Source organism: Hemitrygon akajei, unplaced genomic scaffold, assembly GCF_048418815.1.
Source record: "Hemitrygon akajei unplaced genomic scaffold, sHemAka1.3 Scf000181, whole genome shotgun sequence".
Classification (NCBI taxonomy): domain Eukaryota; kingdom Metazoa; phylum Chordata; class Chondrichthyes; order Myliobatiformes; family Dasyatidae; genus Hemitrygon; species Hemitrygon akajei.
In genome coordinates, this window is record NW_027332067.1 from 161,347 (window position 1) to 184,552 (window position 23,206).

At 49.8% G+C, this 23,206-nt stretch overlaps 1 protein-coding gene across 1 annotated transcript; it reads left to right on the plus strand.

Annotated features, from left to right (window-relative positions):
* The first annotated feature begins 359 nt into the window (after positions 1–359).
* Positions 360–22,966, plus strand: LOC140724265 (uncharacterized). The gene is made up of 12 exons (XM_073038737.1): positions 360–427; positions 1,264–1,340; positions 6,825–6,989; positions 9,357–9,504; positions 9,825–9,901; positions 11,313–11,466; positions 14,343–14,419; positions 15,797–15,967; positions 19,139–19,336; positions 20,154–20,249; positions 20,655–20,852; positions 22,809–22,966. Exons 1-12 carry the CDS (start codon positions 360–362, stop codon positions 22,964–22,966), a joined length of 1,587 nt encoding a protein of 528 aa, XP_072894838.1.
* The last annotated feature ends 240 nt before the right edge of the window (positions 22,967–23,206 follow it).

A 23,206-nucleotide genomic window follows, 5' to 3' on the forward strand; every position in this document is an offset into this window, starting at 1 on the left:
TTACCATCTTGTCCACCTCTATTAAGTCACCTCTCATCCTCCTTCAGTCCAAAGAGAAAAGCCCGAGCTCACTCAGTCGAGTTTCATAAGATATCAATCCAGGCAGCATCCTGATAAATCTCCTCTGCACACTCTCTGAAACTTCCACATCCTTCCTTCACTGATGTGACCAGAACCACCAAACCCTGATCTGCCCTGGCACACAAGGGGAGCACGGGAAGATTGTAAAGGTGGGGGGTGGAAGGGAATGGAGAAGAGTGAAGGGGAATGGAGGGATAGGAAGAGAAAGACTGGGGTGGAGGGAAGTGGGAAAGGGGAGAGAAGGAGACAACAGGATGGGCAGCAGAGGGAGACCGGAAATGGGGGTGGAAGAAAGATCTGGTGTGTGGGATGAAGAGAGGGGACTGGAAGGAGCCGTATTTGGGGAGTGGGGCATTTTCTGCAAGTTTCTGGCTGAGCCATACACTACCGTGCCTTGGAAATACATTGCTGCTCCTTCAGTGTCACTGGGTCAAAACCCTGGAACTCCGGATCATCATTGTGGGTGTCCCCACACATCAAGGATTGCAACAGGCCAAGGACAGGCCACCACCACCACCTTCTCAAGGGAACCTCTGGAGGGGCAGTTATACACTGGCTCAGACTCTGAAACTCACGTCCCTTCAATGAATAAAATAAGTTATTGTTGCCCAGGGGTTGCTGAGGGTGGAAGTGCAGATGGGGGTTGTGATTGGCAGAGAAAGAGGATGGGAATGTGAGCTGTACATTAACACTGAACATCGTTCTGTCCCTCAGTCACAGACTCTGCACTCGGTGATCCGTGTGTAACCCACACCGTCCTGGATCAGCCCTGGAGGAGCACGAATTGTTCCAACACTGAGTGTACCGGTGGACAATGGATGGGTGATGGAAATCTTGAAGTGGGATGGTACAGATTTAACAGGTAAAGTGAGGAGATAATCACTGAGAAACTGGACACAGAAGGGGAATGTAAACAGGGGAACAAGGGGTGTGTGAATGGGAAATGCAGGGAGACTGGGATCATCAGTGACTACACTGAGATGGGGAGTAAATACAGGGAGAGGGGAGATCCCACATTCTCAGGGTAGAGACAAGGGGGAGGTACAACAGAGAGGGAATTCCCAGGATTGGGATGTTATTGACCAGAGACAGGGTACGGACAAGGTGAGTGTAATTTCCCATGTCTCTCTGAGTGAATAAACTCCCTCAGATCAGGGACTAACTCTCTGATTGTTGTTTCAGTTCCGGAGGATGGAAGATTCCCGAGACGGTCGTTCCACGATATTGCTGCTCTGGGGAGAATCCAGGCTGGTTAACCGGTACGGTCAGGCTCAGTTATTTTTGGGGAGGGTCAAACTGACAACCTGGATCTCTTCAAAGGGCCCTAGCATGGACACAGAACCCCATCTCCCTGAGAGGTCTCCCCACAGTCGCTCAGACCGCTCTACGGTCCTGTATCGTCATGGAGTCCGGTGGAGGAGTGACAACTTCCTGGAGTTGGGTTACAGAACTGATCTGCCCAATGACCCCATTCTGGATACGACTCGGAGGAGTTTCAATGACACCAGACTCATTTCAATGGTGGGGCAATCTCCAGGGAGTTGGGGGAGTCTGCAGACATCATAGTTCACCAATTAGTGGGATAAATTAATGGTTGCCATGGTAATGTAGCGGTTAGCGAGTCACTATTACAGCTCGGGGTGTCAGAGTTCAGAGTTCAATTCCAGTGTCATCTGTAAGGAGTCTCTGTCCGTCCTCCCCTTGGAATGCATGGGTTTTCCCCGGGTTCTTCCCATAGAAATTGTCCCCTGATGAGGATCGGGTTAATTGGGGTTGTTGCGGGTTGTCGGAGTGTCATGGGTCAAAGGGTCAGAAAGGCCGACTCCACCCTTTATCTTTAAATCAATCAGTAATTTAATTTCCTTAGCATTCCATTCAATTGTGGAGTAAAAGTCTGGAAATATGAATAATCCTGGAATATACAGACCAGTCAGTCTCGGGTCATTGGTGGGGAAGCCAGTGGAGAGGATTTATGATCATTTGGAAGATTGAGGGTGAATTGGGACAGTGAACCTTTCTTTGAGCGGGGCAAATTGTGACTTAGTAACTTGTCTGAGTTTTTCGAGGGGTTGACAGATGATTGATGAAGGTAGAGCTGTGGATGTTGTCCTCAAGGACTTTAGAGCATAAGTTTATCAGACAGAGGAGCAGTAATCATCTATTTGGCCTTTGAGTCTGCAACACCATTCCATCATGGCTGATTTATTTTCCCTCTTCATCCCATTCTCATGACCGCTCCATGTAACAGACAGACAGACATACTTTATTGATCCGGAGGGAAATTGGGTTTTGTTACAGCCGCACCAACCAAGAATAGTGAAGAAATATAGCAATATAAAACCATAAATAATTAAATAATAAGTTAATCATGCCAAGTGGAAATAAGTCCAGGACCAGCCTATTGGCTCAGGGTGTCTGACACTCCAAGGGAGGAGTTGTAAAGTTTGATGGCCACAGGCAGGAATGACTTCGTATGACGCTGTGTTACATCTCGGTGCAATGAGTCTCTGGCTGAATGTACTCCTGTGCCTAACCAGTACATTATGGAGTGGATGGGAGTCATTGTCCAAGATGGCATGCAACTTGGACAGCATCCTCTTTTCAGACACCACCGTCAGAGAGTCCAGTTCCACCCCCACAACATCACTGGCCTTATGAATGAGTTTGTTGATTCTGTTGGTGTCTGCTGCCCCAACACACAACAGCAAACATGTTAGCACTGGCCACCACAGCCTCGTAGAACATCCTCAGCATCAACCGGCAGATGTTAAAGGACCTCAGTCTCCTCAGGAAGTAGAGACGGCTCTGCCCCTTCTTGTAGACAGCCTCAGTGTTCTTTGACCAGTCCATTTTATTGTCAATTCATATCCCCAGGTATTTGTAATCCTCCACCATGTCCACACTGACCCCTTGAATGGAAACAGGGGTCACCGCTGCCTTAGCCCTCCTCAGGTCCACCACCAGCTCCATAGACTTTTTCACATTAAGCTGCAGATGATTCTGCTCACACCATGTGACAAAGTTTCCCACCATAGCCCTGTACTCAGCTTCATCTCCCTAGCTGATGCATCCAACTATGGCAAAGTCATCAGAAAACTTCTGAAGATGGCAAGACTCTGTGTTGTAGCTGAAGTCCGAGGTGTAGATGGTGAAGAGAAAGGGAGACAGGACAGTCCCCTGTGGAGCCCCAGTGCTGCTGATCACTCTGTCTGACACGCAGTGTTGCAAGCGCACGTACTGTGGTCTGCCAGTCAGGTAATCAATAATCCATGACACCAGGGAAGCATCCACCTGCATCACTGTCAGCTTCTCACCCAGCAGAGCAGGGCGGATGGCCTTGAACACACTGGAGAAGTCACAAAACATGACCCTCATAGTGCTTGATGGCTTGTCCAGGTGGGTGTAGACACAGTTCAGCAGGTAGACGATGGTATCCTCAACTCCTAGGCTGATAGGCGAACTAGAGAGGGTCTAAGTGTGGCCTAACCATAGGCTGCAGCTGCTCTAGAACAAGTCTCTCCAGGGTCTTCATGATGTGGGAGGTCAATACCACCAGTCTGTAGTCATTGGAGCCACTGGGGCGCGGCGTCTTCGGTACAGGAATGAGGCAGGACGTCTTCCACAGCACAGGATCCCTCTGGAGACTCAGGCTCAGGTTGAAGACATGGTGAAGTACACATAGCTGGGGGGCACAGGCTTTGAGCACCCTGGAGCTGACACCATCCGGGCCTGCAGCCTTGCTTGGGTGGAGATGTTTCAGCTGTCTTCTCACCTGTTCAGCTGTGAAGCCCACTGTGGTGGTTCCGGGTAACATTTGACTCTCTCATGATTCTAGAACCTGTCAACCTAATTTTTAAATATACCCAATGAAGTGGCTTCCACAGCCGTCTGTGGCAATGAATTTCGCAGAGTCACTGCCCTCTGGCTAAAGAAATTCAATAGACAATAGGTGCAGAAGTAGACCATTCGGCCCTTCGAGCCTGCACCGCCATTTTGAGATCATGGCTGATCAACGACTATCAATACCCGGTTCCTGCCTTGTCCCCATACCCCTTGATTCCCCTATCCATAAGATACCTATCTAGCTCCTTCTTGAAAGCATCCAGAGAATTGGCCTCCACTACCTTCCGAGGCAGTGCATTCCAGACCCCCACAACTCTCTGGGAGAAGAAGTTTTTCCTTAACTCTGTCCTAAATGACCTACCCCTTATTCTCAAACCATGCCCTCTGGTACTGGACTCTCCCAGCACCTGGAACATATTTCCTGCCTCTATCTTGTCCAATCCGTTAATAATCTTATATGTTGCAATCAGATACCCTCTCAATCTCCTTAATTCCAGCGTGTACAAGCCCAGTCTCTCTAACCTCTCTGCGTAAGACAGTCCAGACATCATAGGAATTAACCTCGTGAATCTACGCTGCACTTCCTCTACAGCCAGGATGTTCTTCCTTAACCCTGGAGACCAAAACTGTACACAGTACTCCAGGTGTGGTCTCACCAGGGCCCTGTACAAATGCAAGAGGATTTCCTTGCTCTTGTACTCAATTCCCTTTGTAATAAAGGCCAACATTCCATTAGCCTTCTTCACTGCCTGCTACACTTGCTCATTCACCTTCAGTGACTGATGAACAAGGACTCCTAGATCTCTTTGTATTTCTCCCTTACCTAACTCTACACTGTTCAGGTAATAATCTGCCTTCCTGTTCTTACTCCCAAAGTGGATAACCTCACACTTATTCACATTAAACGTCATCTGCCAAGTATCTGCCCACTCACCCAGCCTATCCAAGTCACCCTGAATTCTCCTAACATCCTCATCACATGTCACCCTGCCACCCATCTTAGTATCATCAGCAAATTTGCTGATGTTATTTTCAGTGCCTTCATCCAAATCGTAGACGTAAATTGTAAACAGCTGTGGTCCCAATACCGAGCCCTGTGGCACCCCACTAGTCACCACCACCTGCCATTCCGAGAAACATCCATTCACTGCTACTCTTTGCTTTCTATCTGCCAACCAGTTTTCTATCCATGTCATTGTCTTCCCCCCGATGCCCTGAGCTTTAATTTTACCCACCAATCTCCTATGTGGGACCTTATCAAATGCCTTCTGAAAATCGAGGTACACTACATCCACTGGATCTCCCCCATCTAACTTCCTGGTTACATCCTCGAAAAACTCCAACAGATTAGTCAAGCATGATTTACCCTTGGTAAATCCATGCTGGCTCGGCCCAATCCTATCACTGCTATCTAGATATGCCACTAATTCATCCTTAATAATGGACTCTAGCATCTTCCCCACCACCGATGTCCTTTCTTAAAAAGTGGGATAACATTAGCCATTCTCCAATCCTCAGGAACTGATCCTGAATCTAAGGAACATTGGAAAATGATTACCAATGCATCCGCAATTTCCAGGGCCACCTCCTTTAGTACCCTAGGATGCAGACCATCTGGACCTGGGGATTTGTCAGCCTTCAGTCCCATCAGTCTTCTCATCACCATTTCCTTCCTAATGTCAATCTGTTTCATTTCCTCTGTTACCCTATGTCCTTGGCCCATCCATACATCTGGGAGATTGCTTGTGTCTTCCTTAGTGAAAACAGATCTAAAGTACTCATTAAATTCTTCTGCCATTTCTCTTTCCCATAACAATTTCACCCAATTCATTCTTCAAGGGCCCAACATTGTTCTTAACTATCTTCTTTCTCTTCACATACCTAAAAAAGCTTTTGCTATCTTCCTTTATATTCCTGGCTAGCTTGCGTTCGTACCTCATTTTTTCTCCCCATATTGTCTTTTTAGTTAAGTTCTGTTGTTCCTTAAAAACTTCCCAATCACCTGTTCTCCCACACACCTTAGCTCTGTCATATTTCCTTTTTTTTAATGCTATGCAGTCTCTGACTTCCTTTCTCAACCACTGTGGCCCCTTTCCCCCCCTTTGAATCCTTCCTTCTGTGGGGGATGAACTGATTTTGCACCTTGTGCATTATTCCCAAGAATACCTGCCATTGCTGTTCCAATGTCTTTTCTGCTAGGCTATCCGTCCAGTCAACTTTGGCCAGCTCCTCCCTCATGGCTCCATAGTTTCCCCTGTTCAACTGCAACACTGACACCTCCGAGCTGCCCTTATCCTTCTCAAATTACAGATAAGAACTTATCATATTATGATCACTACCTCCTAATGGCTCATTTACTGCAAGATCGCTTATCAAATCCTGTTCATTACATAACACTAAATCCAGAATAGTCTTGTCCCTGGTAGGCTCTCGTACAAGCTGTTCCAAGAATGCATCCCGTACGCACTCTACAAACTCTCTATCCTGTGGTCCAGCACCAACCTGATTCTCCCAGTTCACCTGCATGTTGAAATTCCTCCTCATCTCTGATCTAGAGGGAGGTTCTTGTGTTCTGAGGCTGTGCCCTCTGGTCCCAGACTCCCCCACTATAGGAAACATCCTCTCCATGTCCACTCTATCCAGGCCTTTCAATATTCGATAGGTTTCAGTGAGATCCCCCAGACGTTTGACAAGGTCCCTCATGGGAGGCTCATTCAGAAGATGAAGGTGCTGCTGCGGGGAGGGTGGTGTGGAGAGGGAGAGGGCAGCAGCTCAGTGCTGACTGAGGCCGGACCGGACCGTGGGTTGTGAACCACTGATTTACAGTGGGTCCTGATTCACATTCCCCGCTGTACTGTGGGACCGGGTACATTTTACAGTGTTTATAAATCTCATTCCAGGTCCCCATCCCAACGTGGGAGAGGGGGAGGTGACCAGGACCGTCTGCTTTACTGTGGATAACAACACCTGTCACTGGAGCCTGGAGATCAGGGTGAAGAACTGCTCCGGTTACTTTGTGTATTGGCTGGGGCTGACACCCTGGAGTAACACTGTGTACTGTACAGGTAGGTCACCGTTCCCCAGTGACACAGCAGTGTGGTAGTTGTGGGGAAATTCTGGGACGTTCTGAGTCACCAACACACACCACGGGCTGAGTTTTCCAGTTTACTGCCCTGCCTGTGGTCTGTGATCACCTTTCCCGTATCCCCCTTCACACCGGGGTCAGAATGAAACTGCCCAGTCTGACCTGTGACAGAGATCATAGAACACAGAACAGTACAGCTCAGCACAGGCCCTTCGGCCCACAATGCTGTGTCAGCTGCCGGGAGAGAGTCTACCCATCCCCTGGAGCGAGGGAGGGTGAGACTGACAGGAAATGGAGGGAGCAGTGGTGAGAGTGAAGGGAGCGGAGTGAGTGATGTACCAAGCGGAGAGGGAGATGGAGGGAGACTGAGGGGAGGGGGAGGCAGGGAGAAGCCGAGGGAAAAGGGAGACAGGAAGTGGCTGAGGGGATGGGGAGACAGGATAGAGGCCGGGTGGAGGGGGTGAGAGGAGAGGCTGACAGGTGGGGAGTTAGTTGCCAAGTGGAGGGGGATTTAGGGGAGAGGCTGAGGGAATGGGCGCCGTGTGGAGGGGGAGGTAGGGGAGAGGCCGAGGAGATGGGGGTCCAGGGAGAGGCCGAGGGGAGGGTGAGATGGTGATATGCTGAGGGCAGGGGGAGACAGAGACGTTGAAAGGGAAGGGCCGAGGGTCGAGGGAGACTGTTGGTAATTTGGAGGATCTGAGGCATCTTGGGGTCCGAGTCCTAGGACACTCAAAGCTGCTACGTGGTTGAATCTGTGGTTAAGAAAGCATACAGAGCATTGGCCTTTATCAGTCCTGTTACTCAGTTTAAGAACCGAGAGGTAATGTTGCAGCTATATAGGACGCCGGTCAGACCCATTTGGAGTACTGTGCTCAGTTCTGGTCCCCTCACTACAGGAAGGATGTGGAAGTCATAGAAAGGGTGCAGAGGAGATTTACAAGGATGTTGCCTGGATTGGGGAGCATGTCTTATGAGAATAGGTTGAGTGAACTCGGCCTTTTCTCCTTGGAGTGACAGAGGATGAGAGGTGACCTGATAGAGGTGTGTAAGATGATGAGAGGCATTGATCGTTTGGATAGCACCTGTCTGACCGGGTCACGGAGCTGCAGTTGGATGTAATTAGGGTCATCTGGGAAACTGAAGATATTACAGATGAGATATTTGAAGAGGTGGTCATACCCAGACAGTAGATGGGTGACCATCAGGAGAGATGAGAGGATTAGTAAGTCAGTGCGGGTTTCCCCTGTGGCCATTCCCACTTCCAGCAATCCCCCTATCTATCCCCTCACCTCATCACAAGACATTTTACAATGCCCAATTAAACTGCCAACTGGTACTCCTTTGGAATGTGGGAGGAAACCGGATCACCCGGAGGAAACCCACGTGGTCACGGGGAGAACGTATAAACTCCTCACAGGCAGTAGTGGGAATTGAACCCGGGTCGCTGGTAGTGTAAAGAGTTGTGTTAACCACTCTGCTACCTTGCTGTCCCCAGGGTATTAGCCACTTCCTGGGGAGAAAGTCTCTGGTTGTTCACCCGATCTATACCTTTTACCAGCTTGTCCACCTCTATTAAGTCACCTCTCATCCTCCTTCACTCCAAAGAGAAAAGCCCGAGCTCACTCAGTGGAGTTTCATAAGATATCAATCCAGGCAGCATCCTGATAAATCTCCTCTGCACACTCTCTGAAACTTCCACATCCTTCCTTCACTGATGTGACCAGAACCACCAAACCCTGATCTGCCCTGGCACACAAGGGGAGCACGCGAAGATTGTAAAGGTGGAGGGTGGAAGGGAATGGAGAAGAGTGAAGGGGAATGGAGGGATAGGAAGAGAAAGACTGGGTTGGAGGGAAGTGGGAAAGGGGAGACAAGGTGACAACAGGATGGGCAGCAGAGGGAGACGGGAAATGGGGGTGGAAGAAAGATCTGGTGTGTGGGATGAAGAGAGGGGACTGAAAGGAGCCATAGTTGGGGAGTGAGGCATTTTCTGCAAGTTTCTGTCTAAGCCACACACTACCGTGCCTTGGAAATACATTGCTGCTCCTTCAGTGTCACTGGGTCAAATCCCTGGAACTCCGGAACATCATTGTGGGTGTCCCCACACATCAAGGATTGCAACAGGCCAAGGACAGGCCACCACCACCACCTTCTCAAGGGAACCTCTGGAGGGGCAGTTATACACTGGCTCAGACTCTGAAACTCACGTCCCTTCGAGGAATAAAAATAATTATTGTTGCCCAGGGGTTGCTGAGGGTGGAAGTGCAGATGGGGGTTGTGATTGGCAGAGAAAGAGGATGGGGAACGTGAGCTGTACATTAACACTGAACATCGTTCTGTCCCTCAGTCACAGACTCTGCACTCGGTGATCCGTGTGTAACCCACACCGTCCTGGATCAGCCCTGGAGGAGCACGGATTGTTCCAACACTGAGTGTACCGGTGGACAATGGATGGGTGATGGACATCTTACAGTGGGATGGTACAGATTTAACAGGTAAAGTGAGGAGATAATCACTGAGAAACTGGACACAGAAGGGGAATGTAAACAGGGGAACAAGGGGTGTGTGAATGGGAAATACAGGGAGACCGGGATCATCAGTGACTACACTGAGATGGGGAGTAAATACAGGGAGAGGGGAGATCACACATTCTCGGGGTAGAGACAAGTGGGCGGTACAACAGAGAGGAAATTCCCAGGATTGGGGGGCTATTGACCAGAGACAGGGTACGGACAGTGTGAGTGTAATTTCCCATGTCTCTCTGAGTGAATAAACTCCCTCAGATCAGTGACTGACTCTCTGATTGTTGTTTCAGTTCTGGAGGATGGAAGATTCCCGAGACAGTCGTTCCACAGGGTCGCTGCTCTGGGAAGAACCCAGGCTGGTTAAACGGTAGGGTCAGAGTTTACATCAGTGTGGCTCGGTTATTTTTGAGGAGTGTCACAATAACAACCCGGATCTCTTCAGAGGATCCCAGCAAAGACACAGAACCCCATCTCCCTGGAGTTGGGTTACAGAACTGCTCTGCCAATGACCCCATTCTGGATATAACCCGGAGGAGTTTCAACGGCCCCAGACTCATTTCAGTGGTAGGGCAATCTGCAGGGACTTGGGGGAGTCTGCAAACATCATCGATCACCAATTAGTGGGATAAATTAATGGTTGCCCTGGTAACGTAGCAGTCAGCGCGGCGCTGTTACAGCTCGGGGTGTCGGAGTTCAGAGTTCAATTCCAGTGTCATCTGTAAGGAGTCTCTGTCCATCCTCCCCATGGAATGCATGGGTTTTCCCCGGGTTCTCCCCACAGAGATTGTCCCCTGATGAGGATCGGGTTAATTGGGGTTGTTGGGGGTTGTTGGGGTGTGATGGGTCAAAGGGTCAGAAAGGCCGACTCCACCATTTATCTCTAAATAAATCCGCAATTTAATTTACTTAACATTCCGTTCAATTGTGGAGAAAATGTCTGGAAATATGAATAATCCTGGAATATACAGACCAGTCAGTCTCAGGTCATTGGTGGGGAAGCTGGTGGAGAGGATTTATGATCATTTGGAAGATTGAGGGTGAATTGGGACAGTGAACCTTTCTTTGTGTGGGGCAAATTGTGACTTACTAACTTGCCTGAGTTTTTTGATGGGTTGACAGATGATTGATGAAGGTAGAACTGTGGATGTTGTCCTCAAGGACTTTAGAGCATAAGTTTATCAGACAGAGGAGCAGTTTTCGTCTATTTGGCCTTTGAGTCTGCAACACCATTCCATCATGGCTGATTTATTTTCCCTCTTCATCCCATTCTCATGCCGTCTCCCTGTAACATTTGACCCTCTCATGATTCAAGAACCTGTCAACCTCAGTTTTAAATATCTCCAATGACGTGGCTTCCACAGTCGTCTGTGGCAATGAATTCCACAGAATCACTGCACTCTGGCTAAAGAAATTCCTCCTCATCTCTGATCTAGAGGGAGGTTCTTGTGTTCTGAGGCTGTGCGCTCTGGTCCCAGACTCCCCCACTTCAGGAAACATCCTCTCCATGTCTACTCTATCCAGGCCTTTCAATATTCGATAGGTTTCAGTGAGATCCCCCAGACGTTTGACAAGGTCCCTCATGGGAGGCTCATTCAGAAGATGAAGGTGCTGCTGTGGGGAGGGTGGGGTGGAGAGGGAGAGGGCAGCAGCTCAGTGCTGACTGAGGCCGGACCGGACCGTGGGTTGTGAACCATTGATTTACAGTGGGTCCTGATTCACATTCCCCGCTGTACTGTGGGACCGGGTACATTTTACAGTGTTTATAAATCTCATTCCAGGTCCCCATCCCAACGTGGGAGAGGGGGAGGTGACCAGGACCGTCTGCTTCACTGTGGGTGGATACACCTGTTACCAGAGACAGGAGATCAGGGTGAAAAACTGCTCCGGTTACTTTGTGTATTGGCTGTGGCCGACACCCTTGAGCAACACTGTGTACTGTACAGGTAGGTCACCATTCCCCAGTGACACAGCAGTGTGGTAGTTGTGGGGAAATTCAGGGACGTCCTGAGTCACCAACACACACCACGGGCTGAGTATTCCAGTCGGCTGCCCTGCCCGTGGTCTGTGATCACCTTTCCCGTATCCCCCTTCACACCGGGGTCAGAATGAAACTGCCCAGTCTGACCTGTGACAGAGATCATAGAACACAGAACAGTACAGCACAGCACAGGCCCTTCGGCCCACAATGTTGTGTCAGCTGCCGGGAGAGAGTCTACCCATCCCCTGGAGTGAGGGAGGGTGAGGCTGACAGGAAATGGAGGGAGCAGTGGTGAGAGTGAGGGGAGGGGGGTAGAGATGTACCAAGTGGAGAGGGAGATGGAGGGAGACCGAGGGGAGGGGGAGGCAAGGAGAGGTCAAGTGGAGTGGGAGATGGAGGGAGACCGAGGGGAGGGGGAGGCAAGGAGAGGCCAAGTGGAGAGGGAGACAGGGAGAAGCCGAGGGAAAAAGGGAGACAGGAAGTGGCTGAGGGGATGGGGAGACAGGATAGAGGCCGGGTGGAGGGGGTGAGAGGAGAGGCTGACAGGTGGGGAATTAGTTGCCAAGTGGAGGTGGAGGTAGGGGAGAGGCCGAGGGAATGGGGGTCCAGGGAGAGGCTGAGGGGAGGGTGAGACGGTGATATGCTGAGGGCAGGTGGAGACAGATGCTGAAAGAGAAGGGCCGAGGGTCGAGGGAGACTGTTGGCAATTTGGAGGATCTGAGGCATCTTGGGGTCAGAGTCCATAGGACACTCAAAGCTGGTTGAATCTGTGGTTAAGAAAGCATACAGAGCATTGGCCTTTATCAGTCCTGTTACTCAGTTTAAGAACCGAGAGGTAATGTTGCAGCTATATAGGACGCCGGTCAGACCCACTTGGAGTACTGTGCTCAGTTCTGGTCGTCTCACTACAGGAAGGATGTGGAAGTCATAGAAAGGGTGCAGAGGAGATTTACAAGGATGTTGCCTGGATTTGGGAGCATGCCTTATGAGAATAGGTTGAGTGAACTCGGCCTTTTCTCCTTGGAGCTGTGGAGGATGAGAGATGACCTGATAGAGGTGTACAAGGTGATGAGAGGCATTGATCGTGTGGATAGCACCTGTCTGACCGGGTCACGGAGCTGCAGTTGGATGTAATTAGGATCATCCGGGAAGCTGAAGATATTACAGATGAGATATTTGAAGAGGTGGTCATACCCGGACAGTAGATGGGTGACCATCAGGAGAGATGAGGGGATTAGGAAGTCAGTGCAGGGTTCCCCTGTGGCCATTCCCGTTTCCAGCAATCCCCCTATCTATCCTCTCACCTCATCACAAGACATTTTACAATGCCCAATTAAACTGCCAACTGGTACTCCTTTGGAATGTGGGAGGAAACCGGATCACCCGGAGGAAACCCACGTGGTCACGGGGAGAACGTATAAACTCCTCAGAGGCAGTGGTGGGAATTGAACCCGGGTCGCTGGTAGTGTAAAGAGTTGTGTTAACCACTATGCTACCTTGCTGTGCCCTGGGTATTAGCCACTTCCTGGGGTAAAAGTCTCTGGTTGTTCACCCGATCTATGCCTCTTACCACCTTGTCCAACTGTATTAAGTCACCTCTCATCCTCCTTCACTCCAAAGAGAAAAGCCCGAGCTCACTCAGTGGAGTTTCATAAGATATCAATCCAGGCAGCATCCTGATAAATCTCCTCTGCACACTCTCTGAAACTTCCACGTCCTTCCTTCACTGATGTGACCAGAACCACCAAACCCTGATCTGCCCTGGCACACAAGGGGAGCACGGGAAGATTGTAAAGGTGGAGGGTGGAAGGGAATGGAGCAGAGTGAAGGGGAATGGAGGGATAGGAAGAGAAAGACTGGGGTGGAGGGAAATGGGAAAGGGGAGAGAAGGTGACAACAGGATGGGCAGCTGAGGGAGACTGGAAATGGGGGTGGATGAAAGATCTGGTGTGTGGGATGAAGAGAGGGGACTGGAAGGAGCCATAGTTGGGGAGTGGAGCATTTTCTGCAAGTTTCTGTCTAAGCCACGCACTACCGTGCCTTGGAAATACATTGCTGCTCCTTCAGTGTCACTGGGTCAAAACCCTGGAACTCCGGAACATCATTGTGGGTGTCCCCACACATCAAGGATTGCAACAGGCCAAGGACAGGCCACCACCACCACCTTCTCAAGGGAACCTCTGGAGGGGCAGTTATACACTGGCTCAGACTCTGAAACTCACGTCCCTTCGAGGAATAAAGATAAATATTGTTGCCCAGGGGTTGCTGAGGGTGGAAGTGCAGATGGGGGTTGTGGTTGGCAGAGAAAGAGGATGGAGAACGTGAGCTGTACATTAACACTGAACATCGTTCTGTCCCTCAGTCACAGACTCCACACTCGGTGATCCGTGTGTAAACCACACCGTCCTGAATCAGCCCTGGAGGAGCACAGATTGTGCCAAAACTGAGTGTACTGGTGGACAATGGATGGGTGATGGAAATCTTGATGTGGGATGGTACAAATTTAACAGGTAAAGTGAGGAGATAATCACTGAGAAACTGGACACAGAAGGGGAATGTAAACAGGAGAACAAGGGGTGTGTGAATGGGAAATGCAGGGAGACCAGGATCATCAGTGACTACACTGAGATGGGGAGTAAATACAGGGAGAGGGGAGATCCCACATCCTCGGGTTAGAGACAAGTGGGCGGTACAACAGAGAGGAAATTCCCAGGATTGGGGGGTTATTGAGCAGAGACAGGGTACGGACAGGGTGAGTGTAATTTCCCATGTCTCTCTGAGTGAATAAACTCCCTCAGATCAGTGACTGATTCTCTGATTGTTGTTTCAGTTCCGGAGGATGGAAGATTCCGGAGACGGTCGTTCCACAGGGTCGCTGCTCCGGGGAGAACCCAGGCTGGTTAAACGGTAGGGTCAGAGTTTACATCAGTGGGGTCGGTTATTTTTGGGGTGTGTCTCTTCAGAGGATCCCAGCAAAGACACAGAACCCCATCTCCCTGGAGTTGGGTTACAGAACTGGTCTGCCAATGACTCCATTCTGGATATGACCCGGAGGAGTTTCAACGGCCCCAGACTCATTTCAGTGGTAGGGCAATCTCCAGGGACTTGGGGGAGTCTGCAAACATCATCCGTCACCAATTAGTGGGATAAATTAATGGTTGCCATAGTAATGTAGCAGTCAGCGCGGTGCTGTTACAGCTCGGGTTGTCGGAGTTCAGAGTTCAATTCCAGTGTCATCTGTAAGGAGTCTCTGTCCCTCCTCCCCATGGAATGCATGGGTTTTCCCCGGGTTCTGCCCACAGAGATTGTCCCCTGATGAGAATCGGGTTAATTGGGGTTGTCGGGGGTTGTGGTGTCATGGGTCAAAGGGTCAGAAAGGCCGACTCCACCCTTTATCTCTAAATAAATCTGTAATTTAATTTACTTAACATTCCGTTCAATTGTGGAGAAAATGTCTGGAAATATGAATAATCCTGGAATATACAGACCAGTCAGTCTCGGGTCATTGGTGGGGAAGCTGGTGGAGAGGATTTATGATCATTTGGAAGATTGAGGGTGAATTGGGACAGTGAACCTTTCTTTGTGCGGAGCAAATTGTGACTTAGTAACTTGTCTGAGTTTTCCAGGGGTTGACAGATGATCGATGAAGGTAGAGCTGTGGATGTTGTCCTCAAGGACTTTCGAGCACAAGTTTATCAGAGAGAGGAGCAGTATTCGTCTATTTGGCCTTTGAGTCTGCAACACCATTCCATCATGGCTGATTTATTTTCCCTCTTCATCCCATTCTCATGCCGTCTCCCTGTAACATTTGACAACAAGAACCTGTCAACCTCAGTTTTAAATATACCCAATGACGTGGCTTCCACAGCCGTCTGTGGCAATGAATTCCACAGAGTCACTGCCTCTGGCTAAAGAAATTCCTCCTCATCTCTGATCTAGAGGGAGGTTCTTGTGTTCTGAGGCTGTGCCCTCTGGTCCCAGACTCCCCCACAATAGGAAACATCCTCTCCATGTCCACTCTATCCAGGCCTTTCAATATTCTATAGGTTTCAGTGAGATCCCCCAGACGTTTGACAAGGTCCCTCATGGGAGGCTCATTCAGAAGATGAAGGTGCTGCTGCGGGGAGGGTGGGGTGGAGAGGGAGAGGGCAGCAGCTCAGTGCTGACTGAGGCCGGACCGGACCGTGGGTTGTGAACCACTGATTTACAGTGGGTCCTGATTCACATTCCCTGCTGTACTGTGGGACCGGGTACATTTTACAGTGTTTATAAATCTCATTCCAGGTCCCCACCCCAACGTGGGAGAGGGGGAGGTGACCAGGACCGTCTGCTTCACTGTGGGTGGAAACACCTGTTACGGGAGACGGGGGATCAATGTGAAAAACTGCTCCGGTTACTTTGTGTATTGGCTGTGGCCGACACCCTCGTATTGGAGTAACGCTGTGTACTGTACAGGTAGGTCACCGTTCCACAGTGGCACAGCAGTGTGGTAGTTGTGGGGAAATTCTGGGATGTCCCGAGTCACCAACACACACCACGGGCTGAGTTTTCCAGTCGGCTGCCCTGCCCGTGGTCTGTGATCACCTTTCCCGTATCCCCCTTCACACCGGGGTCAGAATGAAACTGCCCAGTCTGACCTGTGACAGAGATCATAGAACACAGAAGAGTACAGCACAGCACGGGCCCTTTGGCCCACAATGCTGTGTCAGCTGCCGGGAGAGAGTCTACCCATCCCCTGGAGTGAGGGAGGGTGAGGCTGACAGGAATGGAGGGAGCAATGGTGAGAGTGAGGGGAGAGGGGGGAGTGATGTACCAAGCAGAGAGGGAGATGGAGGGAGACCGAGAGGAGAGGAAGATAGGGAGAGGCCACGGGGAGGGGTAGGCAGGGAGAAAATATGGAAAGCGACTCTCCAACCAGTCACAGACATTCACGAGGGAGAGTTGCTGAACAGGGACTGGATGGTTTTGGTATCTCTTCAGATCAGAGACCTCCTTTCCAAATTGTTGTGCCAGTGGCTACCCATTTCAATTCAACTTCCCATTCCCATTCCCACGTGTCTGTCCACGGACTCCTGCACTCACCTGATGAGGCCAGAATCAGGATGGAGGGGTAACATCTCACATTCCTTCTGGGTAGCCTCCATCCTGACGACATGAAGATTGATTTCTGTAATTTCCAGTAATTTCTACCCATACCACTTCTCTCAATTTCCATCCCCACTCCGGCTCCCCTCTTGGCCTTTCTCCTCACCTGTCCCTCATCTCCCTCTGGTTCCCACTCCTCCAATCCTCCACCCTTGTCTCTCATATCCTTCTCCTCACATCCCCCTCTCTCGGCATTCACTCCGTCTGCATCACTCTTGTCAGTCCCTCCTTCCTTCCCTCCAGTTGGAGTGTCACTCTCACTGATCGCTCTGCCCAACTCTCCTCACACAGTCATCACTCTCTCTTCACTCGCCTCATTCCTCCCACTCTAGCATCCCACCTCTCTCTCCATCCCTCTCTCCAGTGTGTCTTCACCCATTTCCTTCTGTCCACGTAGTGAATTACTCAAATCCCACTCCGGTCATTTCTATGTCTCCAATATAACTCGGAGTCCTGCCATGTGCAGAAGTTCGCTGATGACGCGGCCATAGTGGGGTGTGTCAGGAATGGACAGGAGGAGGAGTATAGGAAACTGATACAGGACTTTGTGATATGGTGCAACTCAAACTACCTGCGTCTCAATGTCACCAAGACCAAGGAGATGGTGGTGGACTTTAGGAGATCTAGGCCTCATATGGAGCCAGTGATCATTAATGGAGAATGTGTGGAGCAGGTTAAGACCTACAAGTATCTGGGAGTACAGTTGGACGAGAAGCTAGACTGGACTGCCAACACAGATGCCTTGTGCAGGAAGGCACAGAGTCGACTGTACTTCCTTAGAAGGTTGGCGTCATTCAATGTCTGCAGTGAGATGCTGATGATGTTCTATAGGTCAGTTGTTGAGAGCGCCCTCTTCTTTGTGGTGGCGTGTTGGGGAGGAAGCATTAAGAAGAAGGACGCCTCACGTCTTAATAAGCTGATAAGGAAGGCGGGCTCTGTCGTGGGCAAAGTACTGGAGAGTTTATCATCGGTAGCTGAGCGAAGGGCGCTGAGTAGGCTACGGTCAATTATGGAAAACCCTGAACATCCTCTACATAGCACCATCCAGAGACAGAGAAGCAGTTTCAGCGACAGGTTACTGTCGATGCAATGCTCCTCAGACAGGATGAAGAGGTCAATACTCCCCAATGCCATTAGGCTTTACAATTCAACTGCCAGGACTTAAGAACTTTTTTTTAAAGCTATTATTAATGCTTTTTGAGTTAGTGATTTAGATGCATATCATATTATTACTGAGTTAAGTATTGTATGTAATGAGTTTTTGCTACAACAAGTGTATGGGACATTGGAAAAAATGTTGAATTTCCCCATGGGGATGAATAAAGTATCTATCTATCTATCTATCTATCTATCATCAGTCACCATGTAACTCCTCACAGTCATTCCTCCCTTCCTCTCAGTGACCATCCTCCCCTCTCACCTCCATCACTCCTCCCCTCCCTCCTGTGTCACTCAGTCACTCCACCCCTCTCTGCCCTAACGTGTTTGAGCGGTGGACTGACAGGCTGGATTGCGTGTGTCTGTACACTGCCGGGAGACAGTACCATCGACTGCTGGACATCATCTCTCAGGATCTTGGACTGTGTATGATTTCCTTTTCAAGTGAAGATACTTCTTTGCACGATATTTTGAACTATGTTACTCAATATTTTTGAAAGTTTGCTTGCTATTTTGAATGTTTTGTACCTTGTCCCCAGAGGAATGCGGTCTCGTTCGGCGGTATCCATGTGTGGTTTGAATGATAATTAAGCTTAATTTGATGTGATTTGTAGAGCTATTGTGATAGGCAAATCACAGTGGGTCCAGGTCCTCGCTCTGGCACGAGTTGATTCTAGTCATGAGTAATTCAGTACGTGGACAGCAGAAAATGGGTGAGAGGGGTGGAGAGAGAGGTGCAATGTGGGAGTGGGGAGTGAACAGAGAGGGGTGGAGTGACTGAGTGACAGGGGAGGGAGCTAGGAATGATGGAGGTGAGAGGGGAGGATGGTCACAGAGAGGAAGGGAGGAATGACTGTGAGGAGTTACACAGTGACTGATGAGACATAGAAACAACCGGAGTGGGATTTGAGTAATTCAGTACGTGGACAGAAGGAAAAGGGTGAAAACACACTGGAGAGAGGGATGGAGAGAGAGGTGGGAAGCTGGAGTGGGAGGAATGAGGCGAGTGAAGAGAGAGTGATGACTGTGTGAGGAGAGTTGGGCAGAGAGATCAGTGAGAGTGACACACCAACCGGAGTGACGGAGAGACTGAAAAGAGAGTGATGCAGACAGAGTGAATGCTGAGAGAGGGAGATGCAAGGAGAGGGATTTGAGAGACAAGGGTAGAGATATTAAAGACCAAAGGAGAGGGGAGTGTGTGTACTTCAGAGGACAGATTTGACCTGGATTTGAGCCTCTTGTTCCTGCCATTGAGTTCCTTCCTGATCGAACGTAAATCTTGTTTACTACTTTACCCTTCCATTGTATCTTTACTTATTGCAGAACCTCTGTCAGACACAACTCAGGAATGCCAGGGATCGGTGACCGGAGAGCCTGGTCCAGGGTTGACCACCAGCCCAGCAGGGTCTGTGAGCTCAGGTACAGATTCCCAGTCAGACACAACTTGGGAAGCCCAGGAAACAACGACAGGAGAGCCTGGTCTGGGTTTGACCAGCAGCCCAGCAGGGTCTCTGAGCTCAGGTATTCATGATGGGGTTTGTGAGGGTCAATGAATAGAACGATCTTTCCCTCCTTTAGTCCTCAATATTCATCTGGACTTTGTCTGAGAGACGTGTCCACTCACAGAAACTTTGGGAGTGAGAGGTGGTGAATGGTGACTAGATGGATTTGGTTTCTTTTCAAATCAGAGATCTCTTTGTCCAATTCTTGTTCCAGTGGCTACCCAATTTAATTATACTTACCATTCCCTTCTGATATGACTGTCCACGGCCTCCTCTGACTTGATGAGACCACTCCCAGGTTTGAAGAACAACACCTAGTTGTCTGTCAGGGTCTCCACCAACCTGATGGCATTGATATCGATTTCTCTTACATCCAGTAAATTTTTCTCCCTCCCACCTCCCTCTTTTTCCATTCCCATTCTGGCTCTCCTCTCAGCCCTTCCCCTCACCTCACCTGCCCGTCTCCTCCCTCTGGAAGTTAGAGAAGTCAGTGTTCATGCCATCAGGTTGGAGGCTACCCAGCCGGTATATAAGGTGTTGTTCCTCCAACCTGAGTGTGTCTTCATTTTGACAGTAGAGGAGGCCATGGATAGACATATCAGAATGGGAATGGGATGAGGAATTAAAATGTGTAGCCACTGGGAGATCCTGCTTTCTCTGGCAGACAGAGCATAGGTGTTCAGAGAAACGGTCTCCCAGTCTGTATTCCTTCAGTATTTTCTCTGTGTTGCTCTAGATTTACAGCATCTGCAGAATTCCTCGTCTGTACAAATTATTGTCCCTGTGGTGTTATTTAAGCTCTGCCCATTTCCCATGTTTCTGTTACTTTGTTCCAGACCTAGAGACTTCAACAATGGAACAGTCTACAGGATTGTCTACTGGAGAACACATCCAGGAACTGTCCTCTGTCCCAGCAGGAGACACATCCTCAGGTACCAAGTCTCATGTCCGTCTGTGTTCTTTCAGTCTGTGTCACTCTGTGAGGGTGAACCTCCCATGGACCAGTTCACCTACTGGATGTACAGTGCATTGTGGGTAGGGGTATGAATGATGGAGTCAGTGCTTCCTCTCTCCTGTCTGTTGAGTTGGGTTTGGTGAGTCGTGAGGGATGAGGCTCTGTTGGGGGTTGGAGAGAGTGGGGTGGGAGGAATAAACAGAGAAGGGTGGAGAGTGAGGGTGACACAGGAGGATGGTCACAAGGAGAGAGAGTGTGTGTATTTCAGACGACACATTTGACCTTGACTTCACTCTTCTGTTCCTGCGATTGAGTTCCTTCCTGATCGAACATAAAACTTGTTTACTACTTTACCCCTCCTTTGTATATTTTCTTATTGCAGATTCCCAGTTAGACACAACTCAGGAACCCCAGGCATCAACAAGCGGAGAACCTAGTCCAGATTTATCCTCCACTCCGGCGTGGTCTTCAAGCTCGGAAGCAGATCTCCAGTCAGATATTACTCGGGAAACCCAGGGATCAGCGACTGGAGACCCTGGTTCAGGTTTGACCAGCACCCCAGCAGGGTCTGTGAACTCAGGTATCCATGGTGGGGTCATGTTTCCCTTCTTCCGTCCTCAATATTCATCTGGGCTTTGACTGAGAGTTGTTGTTGTTGTTCGTCCTTCGGAGTCGAAGACGACCACGACTTCTGTCAGGTGGAGGGTTTGTGGCTGTGGGTCCGGAGGTGACTGGTGAGGCCAATCCGGGCCCTGAAAGCTCGCTCACATGTGGGACACATGAGGGTAGGTGCTGCAGTGGAAGTGGAGGTAGCTCGAGTGTTGCGCGCGGCGCGTTTCCTCTGAGCCTCTGCGGTGCGTCTGATTTCTGCTGCATACGCTCCTTCAGTGGTCCTGCTCCACCAGGTTAGGCGGTCCAGAGCAAGCGATTCCCAGCTACTGGGATTGATGTTGAGGTCTTTGAGGGACACTTTGAGGCAGTCTTTGAAACGTTTCTTCTGCCCTCCAACTGAGCGCTTGCCCTGGCTCAGCTGTCCACACAGCAGCTGTTTTGGTAGTCGACTGTCAGACATCCTGACGACATGGCTAGCCCGCTCCAGGACCTCCGTGTCTGGGACTTTGTCCTGCCATGGTACGTGGAGAAGTCTGCGGAGGCAGCTCAAGTGGAAGTGGTTGAGCTGTTTAGCGTGTCTGCTGTAGACAGTCCAGGTCTCGCTGGCATAGAGGAGGGTGGTGAGAACCACTGCTCGGTAGACCTTCAGCTTGGTGGTAAGGCTGAGTCCTCTCCGCTCCCATACATTCTCACAGAGTCTTCCAAAGGCGGCACTGGCTTTGGCAATTCTGTTGCTGATCTCTGCATCTATGTTCACCGCTATTGATAGAGTACTGCCCAGATAAGTAAAGTTGTCAACTGTCAGTAGCTTCTGCCCCTTTACTGTGATGTGTGGTTCCTGGTAGGGTTTTCCGGGTGCGAGCTGGTACATAAATTCGGTCTTTTTGGTGCTGATTGTAAATCCAAAGTTGTCACAGGCTCGTGAGAGGCAGTCCATTTCTCGCTGCATCTTCTGCTCTGTGCTGGCATTTAGGGAGCAATCATCAGCGAATAAGAGATCTCTGATGATGGTCTTCTTTACCTTTGACGCCGGAGGTTGAATAGCCCACCGCTAGTCCTGTATCTGACGTGTATACCATCCTGACAATCACGGAAGGCATCATTCAGCATAGCAGAGAAGACCATGCTAAAGAGTATAGGGACTGAGAGTAGTGACTGATCACAGACATTCACGAAGGTGAGTTGCTGAACAGGGACTGGATGGTTTTGGTATCTCTTCAGATCAGAGAGCTCCTTTTCAAATTGTTGTCCCAGTGGCTACCCATTTCAAATCAACTTCCCATTCCCACTCCCACATGTCTGTCCAAGGCCTCCTCCACTGACATGATGAGGCCAAAATCAGAATGGAGGGGTAACACCTCATTCTGTGTCTGGGTAGCCTCCAAACTGATGACATTAACATTGGTTTCTTTAACTTCTGGTAATTTATACCCATACCAATTCCCTCTCTTTCCATCTCTTTGGCTCCCCTGTTAGCCTTTCTCTTCTCCTCACCTGTCTATCATCTCCCTCTGGTCCCCTCCTCCATTCCTTTATTCTCTGGTCCACTCTCCTCTCTCTTTGGATTACTCCCCCTTAGCCCTTAACCTCTTCCACATATCACCTCCCAGATTCTCAAATCACCCCCTCCCTCACCCACCCACCTTCCCACTCACCTGGCTTCACCTGTCACCTGCCAGCTGTACTCCCCCCACCTCTTCATTCTGGCTTCTTCCCCCTTCCTTTCCAATGCTGATGAAGGTTCTCACCTGAAAGCATTCACTGTTTATTCCCCTCCAGAGATGCAGCCTGACCTGTTGAGTTCTTCCAGCATTTTGTGTGTGTTGCTCTGAATTTTCAGCATCTGCAGAATCTCTCATCTTTATGAATTATTGTCCCTGTTTAATCTCTGCCACTCTCCCATGTCTCTGTTACTTTGTTCCAGACCTGGAGGTTTCCACAATGGATCAACCCGATGGATCATCTACAGGACAACCCACCCCATCACCATCCTCTGTCTCAGCAGGACAGACATCTTCAGGTATTAGATCTTGTGTCCATCGGGGTCTCTCGGTCTGTGATGTCGAATTTCTCATGGACTAATTCAGCTGTTGGATGTGCGTCGTAACAGGCTGCCAATGAGTGTTCAGTTATTCCTTCCCTCCTGTCTGTGTGAAATGTCTGCTCTGTCCAAGATTACTTACTTTGTTGCTTTGTGTGCTTTGTTGTGGTGATGAATAATCCCCTTTGTCTGAGGTGGTCCATGGAGCTGGGTAAGATGGGTTGTCGGGGAGAGGATGAGGACAGAAACCCTGGGTTTTAATGAGAGAGGGTTCACTGGGG